Raw genomic sequence first — 12,100 nt, forward strand, 5'->3', positions numbered from 1 at the left:
GAGAGAGAGAGAGAGAGAGAGAGAGAGAGAGAGAGAGAGAGGGAGCGCATGTGCGTGTATGTGCGAGCGTATGTGCTGAGCGTGAATGAGAGGGAGAGAAAGAGAGAGAGAGAGAGAGAACGAAGAACGTGGTTTTTACGATATTTTCTTCTACTTATCAAATAATGACGTCACTAATTCAAGGATGCTTTTGAAAACTAGCTGAAAAGAAAAGAAAAGAAAAGAAAAGAAAAGAAAAGAAAAAAAAAAAAAGAAATCAAATTTACTTATTAACTTAAGGAATGTTATTATATACTTGTAATCTCACTATAAATATAAATAGGTAAGGTCGATGTAAGTGTCGTCCATGAAATCGCTAACTCGTGATTCGCCTTTTACTTAAATATCGACCTTTTTTCTGTACTTTATCGATTACGATACCGTGGCAAAAATCAACCGTGATTGCAAGTTAGTCTCTATATTCGTAGACCTTTAAAAAGGAGGAAAAAAAAAAAAAAAAAAAAAAAAAAAGACGTTCGCTTTCAATTAAGGGAGCAGGGCTGTAAAGCGTAAATACAATTCCGTTGTACAAAAAACACGAACACACACACACACACTCATTCACTCACACACACACATACACACACGTACATAAATATGGTTAATCAATCGTCGTTTCATCGAAGCTTTTCACAGTAGGTAACGCGTGCATATCCGTGTACGTACAAATATATACGTACGATATGTATCTTTTTTCAATCATTCAGGGTAGCTTTCGCGTAAATATATAGCTTTTACGATTTATATTCTATGATGTAATATGCATAATTCACGAAAAGCGAGAAAAAAAAAAAAAAAAGAACGACTTGAGAGAGAGAGAGAGAAAAAAAGCAAAGTTAGAAAGGATATAGAAAATTCGAATCGATCCATCTTGTACAAAGGATAAAATCGATAATGATCCCTCGATATTTTTCTTCTTTTTTTTTTTTTTTTTTTTTTTTTTTTTTTTTTTATTTTCTTTCATTTCAAATGAAATTCGGATATTCGAAGACGAATAAAATATAATAATCAAATTGGTCGAATCAAAATCAACGAATGAAACGAAATGATAAAGGTAGAATGAAAGTAGAGAGAGAAAGAAAAAAAAAAAAATATATAGAACGTGATTCCAGATATTTAACGTTTAATTCGAATGAATTCTGGGTACATTTTTCTATATTGATCACTATCGCAACTATTATTGTTATTGTTATTATTATTATTATTGTTGTTGTTATTATTATTATTATTATTATTATTAATATTATTATTATTATTATTATTATTATTATTGTTATTGTCATCGTCGTCATCATCGTCATCACCATCGTCATCGTCTCGATTATTAATATTACTATTGTTATATCATTAAAAAATAACTATTATTACCACTATTATTAAAATAACTGCTATTTACCGTAATTACTGTAAAGTTATCGCTATTTATAAACGTATATTCTTATTACGAACTTTTGGTGAGATTACATCGAGCGAGAGGAAATATACATAAAAAAAACCAACTTCGAGTCGAACGTGCCACTACAATTCTTCAGCAATATCGAATAATCGCAGAGGAAGAATGGAAGGAGAAAAAAGAAAAGAAAAAAAAAAAAAAAATAAAAAAAAAAAAGTATTCCATCATTTGTCGCGCTTTCACAGAATTTATCGAATCGAGTTCGCGTGTTTCGCGGTAAATTCGCTAAAGTCGAATCGTTGAAGAAGAAAATTTTCTTCGAGCGAAGGATTATGAAGGAAGAGATTTTTTACGATTTCACCAAGCTCAAACTTGTATAGAAAAACTTGTGCACTGAAGAGAGAAAAAAAAAGGGAGGGAAACACACACACACACACACACACACACACACACACACACACACACACACACACACGACGTGTATTACGTGTTTAGAATAATCAGAATCAATTCTGTATAATTATATCGAACGCATCATCTCACCTTGACCTCGTTTCCAATTTTTCCATCTTTCACACGTCACGTACAGACCATACACACACACACACACACACACACACACACACGTGCGCGCGCGCAAATACAGAACCTTGCGACAACCGTTCGTTTATTTGATTAAAGATTACAGTGGAAAAAGAGGAGGGGGGGGGGGAGAGGAAAAATAAGCAATTGGTTTTTCAGCGACAACAAAAAAAAAAAAAAGAGAAAAACGTGATTTTACAGCGACAACACTATGCGAACGATATAATTGTAAACCGCATCGCTATATTTATTATAAATAAATTAGGATCGTAGATGTTAATCATACGGATGCTGTACACGGCCAACAATCGAAAAATAAGCTTCTCTTGTTATTATGGCGCCGATTTAAAGGATATTCGAGTAAAGTAAGACGAATAAACGCGTAATCGACACAACGAATATAATTGCATGGAGGCGGAGTTTGCCTTGGTCGAACGATTCGATTCGTCTAAAATTATATATATATATACATATTTTGTCGAAGAGCGAAAGTATATAGCTCTTCTCCAAACTCGGTGAATTTTTTTTTTTTTTTTTTTTTTTTTTTTTTTTTTTTTTTTTTTTTTTTTTTTAGCCTGAAAGCTATAAGCAATAGAGGAACAATAAAAAAAAAAGAAGAGAGAGAGAGAGAGAGAGAGAGAGAGAGAGAGAGAGAGAGAATGTTGGAAAAGTTTGCCGAGGTTGGTGACGATGAAAAAAAGGATGATCGTTGACTCTAAGTACCTATTGCTATATTTTATACGCAATTGTCATCCGCGGTGAATGAATAAGCAACAAAGTTTAAATGATAGGACGCGTTTGATGAATAAATTAATTAATGTCGTTAATGTTTAATACATCACGGACCAAAAAACACGTAATCCTAAATCTTTATAATTAGCCGCACTTGTGCTATGCTCTTTTTCAAGAATGCATAGAATTAACATTCACTCTTCGTTTCACAACAACGTTTTCTTATTGAATTGTAATAACTAATCTAAACGTGTATAATAATTGAAAAGGAGGATCGTGTTCGTCGAATATTCTTGTTTAATATTAAAATTACCATTACTATCCTATATATAAATAGTTCTAATTTTTTATTATATGTACGTACAATATATTGACATTCCTATCCACGTAACAGTGTACGGATTATCTATTATCTCTTTAAAATATATAAATATATCGTTAAATACGAACGATTCGCAATTCAAGTCGAGTCTATTTTTCCGCGAGAATTTATTTTTTCAAATTGCGTATATTTATATCCACGCATGTTCGATCCTGCGATATGGTCATCGATCGACGATGCTGGTTAAGACAGTATTAAAAACCTTGTTACAGGGGAATCGGTGAGACGAAGGGTGAATATCAGTCGAATATCGCAAAACATTTTGAGCTTCGTCGTCGTTGTCGTCGACAAATTTTTTTAGGTTAATTCCCAAAAAAAAAAAAAGAAACACCAATAAAAACTATATAAAATTGCCGATAAACAATTTTGATCCTTTTCAAGAGTTTTAGAACAGCTTTCATTCTGCTCGATTTTTAATGCGCGATTATTAAAGCGTCAAAAGTCTGTCTGATACAGTGGTTCTCAACTTCTTTGGATCGTGGATCCACGATTAATGCTAAATTTATTTTCAATGTAATTACATTCTTCCTTTTGCTTTCGAGCTTATCCATGAAGCAGATTGATAATTTTTCTTCGCTTTCCTTACCTTGTGTAGGAAAGGAAGGATCTTAACTTATCTGAATATTACAAAAGGGAATTTGTAAATCGAAAAAGATTGAAAAATATTGGACGAACAGATCTATTTCGATCCTCGTACTCTCGTAAATGATAATTTGATCTTACTTGGAAAACTTGTTAGTCGAGATAGATATTAATCGATTTTATTTTTTAAGACGAATAATTGGAAGATGTTAAAACAAAAAAAAGATTTATATATTATACAAACCAAAGCAAAGACTTAAAATAATTCAAGGCAGAAAGTATTTTCATTCTGTGTTTCGCATCGAAACTTTTTTATGCTAATCGTTATCGAGAAATGATTCGTTATACATACATACGTATATAAATATATAGCTTCTCGCGTTAACGAAGTTTAAACTAAGCAAATTAGCACATTTTTCATAATAATGAAGAAAAAAAAAATCATCTCTGTCTGTTTATAAAATTATACGTTAATTATAATACGTTTATTACGACTCCGATACTTCGTTGATGTCTATTTTATAAAAAAAAAAAAAAAAAAAAAAAAAAANAAAAAAAAAAAAAGGAAAAAAAAAACACTGGAAACAATTCTTTTCTTTTCTGTAAAATTTGAATGTCTTTATCGTTACCAATTTGTGGTAACCAATATGTGATTTCACTCAACTCGTGTCTTTCGAAGTTATCATTTTTGTTTCGTTTAAAACGATGTATTTGATTACGCTTATATTATTCCTTCTCGTCTAAGGGAAGAGAAAACGAGAGATAAAGTAATTCAGAGTGCCATATCGTGGAACGCTATCGTGGTAATCATATGATGAACAATTTTGGAAAAGAAAATGATATAATGGGAAAACGATGATTCAAAATGATGGTGATTTTTTATGGGGAGGGATAGGATGGAAAGAGACAGAAGAGTATAAATTCAATATCTATGTCAAAATAAATATCCGAAATATCTAGTAAATGTGGTCATAACTCTGAGGATTAATTTAACTTTAAGCAGCGACGACCGTCGGACTTTTATAACATAAACGTCCACGTGTGTATTTGCTCGATTCTCTAGTCTATCCGATTCTAGTCTTGTTATTTTTTCTACCTTTTCATCGCATCTATCATAAAGAAAAAGAAGGAGAACAAAAAAAAAAACTTATCGTAAATAATACAAATTCTGCGTAACGATACACGATCGGTGATCGCTTGATCAATTGATTTGCGAATATTAGAATATGTAGATAGTTACCTTTGAAAAAAGTATCCACGTACATAAAACGTGTACGGAGGAAAAAAAGGAACGTAATTCAAGATTGAAGAAGAGACAAAGAAAACGATATTAAACGAGTATAAGTTGAGTGTTAACTAGGATTAACAAATCGATATATTCGAGTATTATTGTATAATGCAATTTCGAAAAGAAAAAAATTCTTGTAGCATAGGATTTATTAATAATCGCATCGTTGACCCAATATTTTTCACCGTTATTCTTTATCGACACGTTATTATTATTTATCACAAGCTCAATTATTCTATGAATGTATGTTTATATATCGTTATGTTTGTCATTGTTTCGTCCGTTATTTTATTTATTGTAACGGGAAATTTAATCATATTATCGTTATAAACGATATCATTAACGTCATTGCGTATTATTATATATAATATATCACGATTGATGTTCATCGTTGCGATCGTTATTTGTAATTATCGTAAATCGATTATTCGTGCGCAATATTACGTATTTTTCCACATTCAATTCAAAAAAAAACTCGTGCGAGATAATAAAGACAGAAGAATACGAAAAAAAAAAAGGTAGATGAATGCAGAACGTAAAGCTTTATTTACAAAACGAATGCACGACTATTTTTGCTATATATTTCACATAAAGGATTAAAGGAGGGTAGGAGAGGAAATATTTAATAAATAATTACAATCGATTCTATTTAGGCTTTACAAACACGCAATAAACTTTATCTTCGTTATCATAATGAAGCGAAAAAATCAAAAAAAAAAAAAAGAATTTATGAAAAATTATAAAACAATTAATAATAATATTTTTTTTCATCGTAAAAAATTTACATATATATATATATATATATGTCTTTTTTTTCAACGTAAAAAATTTACAATGTACAATGAAAAATGAATGAAAAAATTCACTTCCTATTTACATTTTCTTAAATATACTATCGAAAATGCAAAATTTAATAACGTAATCGTGATTACATTATTTTTTAAGTAAAATATTGATTTACTTACATGTACATACACATAAATCTTACTCATATAATTATGCTAATATGTATAATAAGAATAATCAGATAAAAATAATTTTACAGTCCAATGGTCGCAATGACATAAACATCAATATATTATTACTATAAAAATGCACACATAATAAGTATATTGATAAATTGTTTCTATATAATCGTAAGCGTAATTTATTAATTATTATATCGTAACGACGATTGATTATCTGATTTATCGGCTGTGTTTGTAACGTACGTGATTAAGTATTAAATTATCAACTTAAATAGCAAAGTAATAGTTTTCAGAAATGATTTCCTTCAAACATTTTTTGAGATTTTTCTTATTTCTATATTTTTAATGCATAAATAGATAAAAAAAAATAGGCCATTTTTTTTATATAAAATTAAAAAATAACTTTATTTAATTATTCGTGCTTAACTCTACTTAGCGCAATGTACGATTTCTTTGTAGATACATCATGCCAACCCACTGGACCTCTTTCACAATCAGCACATGCTAAATATTTTACATTGTCTACTGTATGAGAAACACCAATATTTTCAAATGTGTACATATCTTCCACCAACCAATAATCGGTTATCAGTTCTTGTTGATCAGCTTCACCCTCTCCCTTACGATGTATATAGGGTAGATTAAACTAAAATATTATATCACACAGCTTAGTTTAATTATTAAATATTTTGCACTCCGTTGTATTTTATATTTAATAAGAAGATAATAGAAAAGGAACTTAGAACTAAAAAATAGAAGAAAAACAAGTATACAAATTTTAAGGTTAGGTTTCTAATAAAATATAAATACAACAATTATGCAATATTTATTGAAATTTTGATCAATATTATAATTTTTATATAATTTATATATTTCATATTAAAACTGACAAACAATTACCTCAATATTAACTAGCCGAGCTACACCAGCATTAAGCATTTTTGATGGACAAAATGTACAATAAACTTTTAACTTGTTTTTCTCATCTTGATCCTTTAATATACTGATATCCTTGTTTGCGGACATGTCTTTCTATTTCAAATGTTTGACATTTATAAATATAAAACACTATTGACATTAATAATGTTGACACTTGAAACAAAAATACCACATGTACTATAATCTGTTATCGCAACAAGAAATACTCGATAATAATTCGATAGTCGAATGTCGAACGATAAAATTTCTTTTCGAAGACAGCTTCAAAGCAATATGTCAAATTTTATTTATTTTATAAAAATAAAAAATGTAAATAGAAATAAATTTTTTCCGAAAATATTTTAAATATTTCCATGAAACTTGTTACGAAATATTAATACAAAGTAAAAAATTCATTTTTTTTTATAAATAATCCAATCTGTCGATATGTTTTTTCAAAATTTTATTTTTACAAAATTTAATCATTTATTGTAGACTGTAATAAAATCATTTGTTCGTTCCATTTTTTTTTTACCTATTAATTTCCAACCAAACTTATTAAATGCTTTATCAAATGGCATTGGATTTGTCCATCGATATTCTCCTGTTTTTGGTCCAATAACGAAGATAAGATTGCCTTTATAATCTTTCATATAATTATGAAAAGCGAATGCGTCATTAAAATAACAGAATAAAAGAGCATATTTATCCGGCAAAAGAAAATTATCTTCACGAATGAAAACAATATTTTTTAAAAATAAAGGTGGTGAATATTTACTACACCACCATGAGCGATCTAATTCTATACCGATCACATTTAAACCTTAAACAAAATAATTAAAGATTTAATTTTTATTAAAAAAAAATTAATTAATAATCAATAAAAATTAGATTTTAAAGATTATAAATGACTAGACTTATAAAAATATTTTATGAAAATATCTTACCAGAATATTGCTCAAACAACCATTCTAATAAACCACAACCGCATCCTATGCTAATTAATCCAATCATATTATTTTGATCAATTACTTCTTTTATCCATTGTAAATCATTAATAGTTGGTAGAACCCAAAATAATCTGCTTTTATCTAACTTAATTAAACTACAATTTAAATTAATGATATCTATCCATTTTCGTTCATTATAAAGTGTTAAAATTTGTTCGTCAATATTTTCATTAACCATAATTTTAATATATAACAAGATATCTTTAAATCGACTAATAAAACACTGCTTTTATTGAGAATATATTGACTATTACTTATTAATAACTCACAATATAATTCGCAAATGAAATTTTAGAATTACATAATTCGTTAATAATATAGATATAAACATTGATGACACACATTAATGATCGATAATGGTCTATAAAAAAAATCTATAAATAAATATATATTTCATATAATCTTACATATAATGATAATAATAACTTAATATTTAAATAAAAAAATTTATTTAATAAAATATCACTTTTATTTCAAAATTCATTAATTACAATTTAATCAATTGAATAAAATATTAATAATTTATTGAATTACCTTACTAAGGCACTTTTGAGAAAACATGTAATATACATCACAGTTGCAGGCACTCATATATATATATTTAAAAAATTATCTTATTTTTAATTTAAATCTAATTCTTGCATTGCATAATGAATATCATCTGTTGAAATGTTTAATAAAATCTTTTGATATATATCGTTTCTCGAGTGTTCACATATTAATAATCTACTAGAACCCAATCTTCTGCAAATAGCAAGTACTTCTGTTACAGTAGGTATCTCAATACCTGTACAGATGAATAAATATATGATAAAAAATAAAATTTGTAATTTTTATATATTTTAATTATCATATCGATATATTATTGAAAATATGAATAAACAAACCATCAAAAGAACACAATGATTCAAGCTGCTTATATGCATCTTTAAAATATACTTCTTCAATCGAAGTTCGCATAATTTCTGAAGATACTGCTTGCAAAAATATTTGTTCCATTTTTGAGCAATGTTTTATAGCTTGAACTTTCGCGGATGCAATCATTTCGGATACAGCTTCTGTTACATCTTGAAGAGAGATCGTTTCTGCATTTCGCGATTCTGCAATTTCTATAGAACGACGACATATATCTAAAGCTCGTCTAGCATCTCCAGATACAGCAGAAACCTTTCTAGAATAAAATATTTTATAATATTTGATAAACAATGAACTTTATTATAGTGCAATAATACCGTGCAACAAGTTGTACAGCTTCACTTCTAAAACCGTCGAAATTTTTAAGTCGAGACATAACTATTTCTTGTAATTGTTTATAATTATAAGGTTGAAAAGTTAATCGTGTTAGACCTAAACGCGATGTAACACGTCCCATTAAAACTCTCTCAGGTAAATCCATAGTATTGGCTATAGTGACAACAATTAACTGAGCTGTTGATTTTGTGGGCCAATCCAATAGATTATAAACAACATCTTGTCTTTTTGTGCACAAAAAATCAAGCTGCAATAATAACATATTAAAAATTAACAATGATAATATAGATAAATAATATAAAATATTAAAGAAAAATCATACTTCATCTACAAGAAGTAATGTCATTTTAGAAGTAGTATTATGAAATCTTTTTTCAAGTATAGAATATGATTGTTCCCATGTAGCTGTTTTATTATATAATTGTTTTAAAATTTGTACATAAGCTTGTCGTGGTTCAGTTAATTTCATGCCATTAATTGTAACATAATCAAACTCATCTAACTGGCCTTTAAGTATCAATTTCTGTAAACATCTAATAGCTTCATTTACAGTTGCAGTTTTACCTGTACCTGGTACTCCACTTATATATATACATCTACAAATTTTTATGATTAATTAATTAAATTTTTTTAATAAGCAGTATTTTTTACATACCCTCCACTTTTATCCTCCAATTTTCCTCTAAGAAAAGTAAAAATGTTATTAAATTCTTCTTCCCTGCAAGGTAAAGATTTTGGTATAGCACTAACATGTAATCTAGATCTAGCTTCCTGTAATGGTGTACTAGGTTTTAATAGAGCATTATTCCGTTTTACTAATGATGGTGTTAAATTGCTACATTTTATTGAATGAGATTTTGGAGTATTTAAATGAGATTTCTGTTGTGATTCTATGTTTTTTTCATTTTTTATATTATTTTTTTTAGCAGATGAAATTTTAATACGTTTATACATATCAGATAAACATTCATCTTCAGTATTACTATTATTTTTATCAACAAATTGATCATTTGTTATTATATTTCTACAAATCATCTTCTTTTGATTATCCATTTTAAAAGAAGTAGAATTTTTAATTTTTACTTCTGATGAAATTTTAATACGTTTATACATATCAGATAAACATTCTTCTTCATCATTACTATTACTAATATCAACACATTGAATCTTTTTTGGTGTTTCACATATCATCCTTTTTTGTTTAATTGATTTAACAGGTGTACTATTTGTACTTGTTGGTGATAATGAATTTTGTTTCTTTATCATATCATGTTGTTTTGAAATATGATTTAATTTATTTATACTTTTAAATTTATTAGATTTTTTCAAAGATTTTGTTTTCAATATTTCAGTATCTGTATTACTATTCTCATTTTCTTCATTTTTTGTATAAGAAATACGATTTCGTTTATTATTTTTTATATTTGAACATTCTAAATTCTGTTTGTCATTAGAAATATTTAAAGTTTCATTTCTTTTCTGTTTATTTTCATTTTTAATGTTAGATACAATAGAATTGATAAGTAATTTATTCTCATTATAATTAATATTTTTTCTATGCCTTAAAGATGGAGAATTATTTTTGAGGTTTGAAGGATTCAATGTATCACAATAATAATAAGAAAGTTTTAAAGGTGGTCTTCTATTTCTATTCTTTCTTAATTGTTCATTTTCAATCTCAACATGTTTCATTTCTTTTTCATCATTTGTTTCAGTTTTTGTAGAATTATCATTGCTGTCACTATAAGATTCTTTTATTTCTAAATTTTTCTTTTTCCTTTCTAAATAATTTCTTCTTTTTTGTTTTCGAAGTCTATTCTGAGATTTAAGATTAGAATTATCATATTCAGAATCTGTATCAATTTTATATAAACTTTGTTCTGTAGATCTTCTAAGTTTAATTTTAAGAGAAACATTTTTTTTATGTAAAATATTATTCTTTGATAATGCATATTTATAATTTTGAAACACATTTTCTGTATCTGAAGATACATCTGAAATAATTTTTATTATATTTTGAGCATTTGATTTTTTTTTTGTTTGCAATTTAGTTTTATTCATATTATCATATGATTCTTGATCTTCATTATCAGAATTTGATTTTGTATCAAGAATTGTTAATATTTGATGATCAGAACATTTATTTAATCTTGAAGTCATTTTAATTGTTATTTACTTTTGAATTTTTTTAACAAATTAATTATATATATTTTTTAATAAAAATTTTTTTATTAATAAATTATATTTAATTAATCATAATATGCACTTAATTAAATAAAAAAATATTAAGAAAATATATTATAATTTATGTTATGTTATACATTTTTTTATGCATATATATTTTCATAAAATAAATTTATTACTTATTTTTTTAAATAAATATAATTTTTTAGTATTTACTATTGAAAAGAAAAGAAAAATATAAATATCATTAAGCAAAACACTCATAAACATATATGTACATATGTACCGCCAATTTTATTTCTTTAATTTTAATCATGAATAATATAGTTTCTTGAATTGATTTCGTATAATCGATATAATCAAATAAATGCTCTCTAAAGCCTCTAGTGTCAATTATAAAAACTATTGGAAATTCATTCATTGTTCTTATAAAGGTGCATTTTCATCAATATTCACAAATAGTATCAGTTCTTCACGTATAGTATAAAAATTTCCTAAAAATCATCTATTCTTATATTTATTTGGCATATTGTTTATGAACTATTCATATAGAGTTACTGGCAAACATTTTTGAATATCATCTATTGATATTTTAACTATCATGCAATTTTTTCACAAACACTTAATAAATTCATATTTAGAATAAAATTCTTTTTATTTTTAGATTTTATGATTTTTTTGAGTATGAAAACATAATTTAAATCAATAATTTAAATCTAATATTCTTTAAATATAATTAATTATATTTTAATTAATATAATTATATTTTAT

At 26.6% G+C, this 12,100-nt stretch overlaps 3 protein-coding genes across 3 annotated transcripts; all 3 read right to left on the bottom strand.

Annotated features, from left to right (window-relative positions):
* Positions 1–6,352: 6,352 nt before the first annotated feature.
* LOC122712881 (guanine nucleotide exchange factor MSS4 homolog) lies at positions 6,353–7,201 on the bottom strand. Its single transcript, XM_043932876.1, has 2 exons — positions 6,867–7,201; positions 6,353–6,612 (listed from the first exon to the last, which is right to left on the bottom strand). The coding sequence occupies exons 1-2, from the start codon at positions 6,990–6,992 to the stop codon at positions 6,379–6,381; spliced, it is 360 nt and encodes a 119-aa protein (XP_043788811.1). The 5' UTR covers positions 6,993–7,201; the 3' UTR covers positions 6,353–6,378.
* A 130-nt stretch (positions 7,202–7,331) lies between these two features.
* Positions 7,332–8,120, bottom strand: LOC122712932. The gene is made up of 2 exons (XM_043932963.1): positions 7,832–8,120; positions 7,332–7,707 (listed from the first exon to the last, which is right to left on the bottom strand). The coding sequence occupies exons 1-2, from the start codon at positions 8,070–8,072 to the stop codon at positions 7,367–7,369; spliced, it is 582 nt and encodes a 193-aa protein (XP_043788898.1). The 5' UTR covers positions 8,073–8,120; the 3' UTR covers positions 7,332–7,366.
* A 299-nt stretch (positions 8,121–8,419) lies between these two features.
* LOC122712869 (origin recognition complex subunit 1) lies at positions 8,420–11,305 on the bottom strand. Its single transcript, XM_043932846.1, has 5 exons — positions 9,801–11,305; positions 9,468–9,741; positions 9,127–9,392; positions 8,782–9,065; positions 8,420–8,681 (listed from the first exon to the last, which is right to left on the bottom strand). Exons 1-5 carry the CDS (start codon positions 11,303–11,305, stop codon positions 8,515–8,517), a joined length of 2,496 nt encoding a protein of 831 aa, XP_043788781.1. The 3' UTR covers positions 8,420–8,514.
* Between the last annotated feature and the right edge of the window lie 795 nt (positions 11,306–12,100).

Source organism: Apis laboriosa, unplaced genomic scaffold (assembly GCF_014066325.1).
Source record: "Apis laboriosa isolate Shangri-la unplaced genomic scaffold, ASM1406632v1 scaffold21_cov150, whole genome shotgun sequence".
Lineage (NCBI taxonomy): Eukaryota > Metazoa > Arthropoda > Insecta > Hymenoptera > Apidae > Apis > Apis laboriosa.

What these genes read in the sequence shown, in the direction of transcription:
- LOC122712881 (XM_043932876.1), bottom strand. Translation starts at nt 6,992, where the DNA reads ATGTCCGCAAACAAGGATATCAGTATATTAAAGGATCAAGATGAGAAA. An exon ending in CTCGGCTAGTTAATATTGAG is followed by an intron (nt 6,613 to 6,866) that starts GTAATTGTTTGT and finishes ATAATATTTTAG; the next exon opens with TTTAATCTACCCTATATACA.
- LOC122712932 (XM_043932963.1), bottom strand. Translation starts at nt 8,072, where the DNA reads ATGGTTAATGAAAATATTGACGAACAAATTTTAACACTTTATAATGAA. An exon ending in GTTGTTTGAGCAATATTCTG is followed by an intron (nt 7,708 to 7,831) that starts GTAAGATATTTT and finishes ATTTTGTTTAAG; the next exon opens with GTTTAAATGTGATCGGTATA.
- LOC122712869 (XM_043932846.1), bottom strand. Translation starts at nt 11,305, where the DNA reads ATGACTTCAAGATTAAATAAATGTTCTGATCATCAAATATTAACAATT. An exon ending in TTGGAGGATAAAAGTGGAGG is followed by an intron (nt 9,742 to 9,800) that starts GTATGTAAAAAA and finishes AAAAATTTGTAG; the next exon opens with ATGTATATATATAAGTGGAG. An exon ending in ATCATTGTGTTCTTTTGATG is followed by an intron (nt 8,682 to 8,781) that starts GTTTGTTTATTC and finishes TCATCTGTACAG; the next exon opens with GTATTGAGATACCTACTGTA.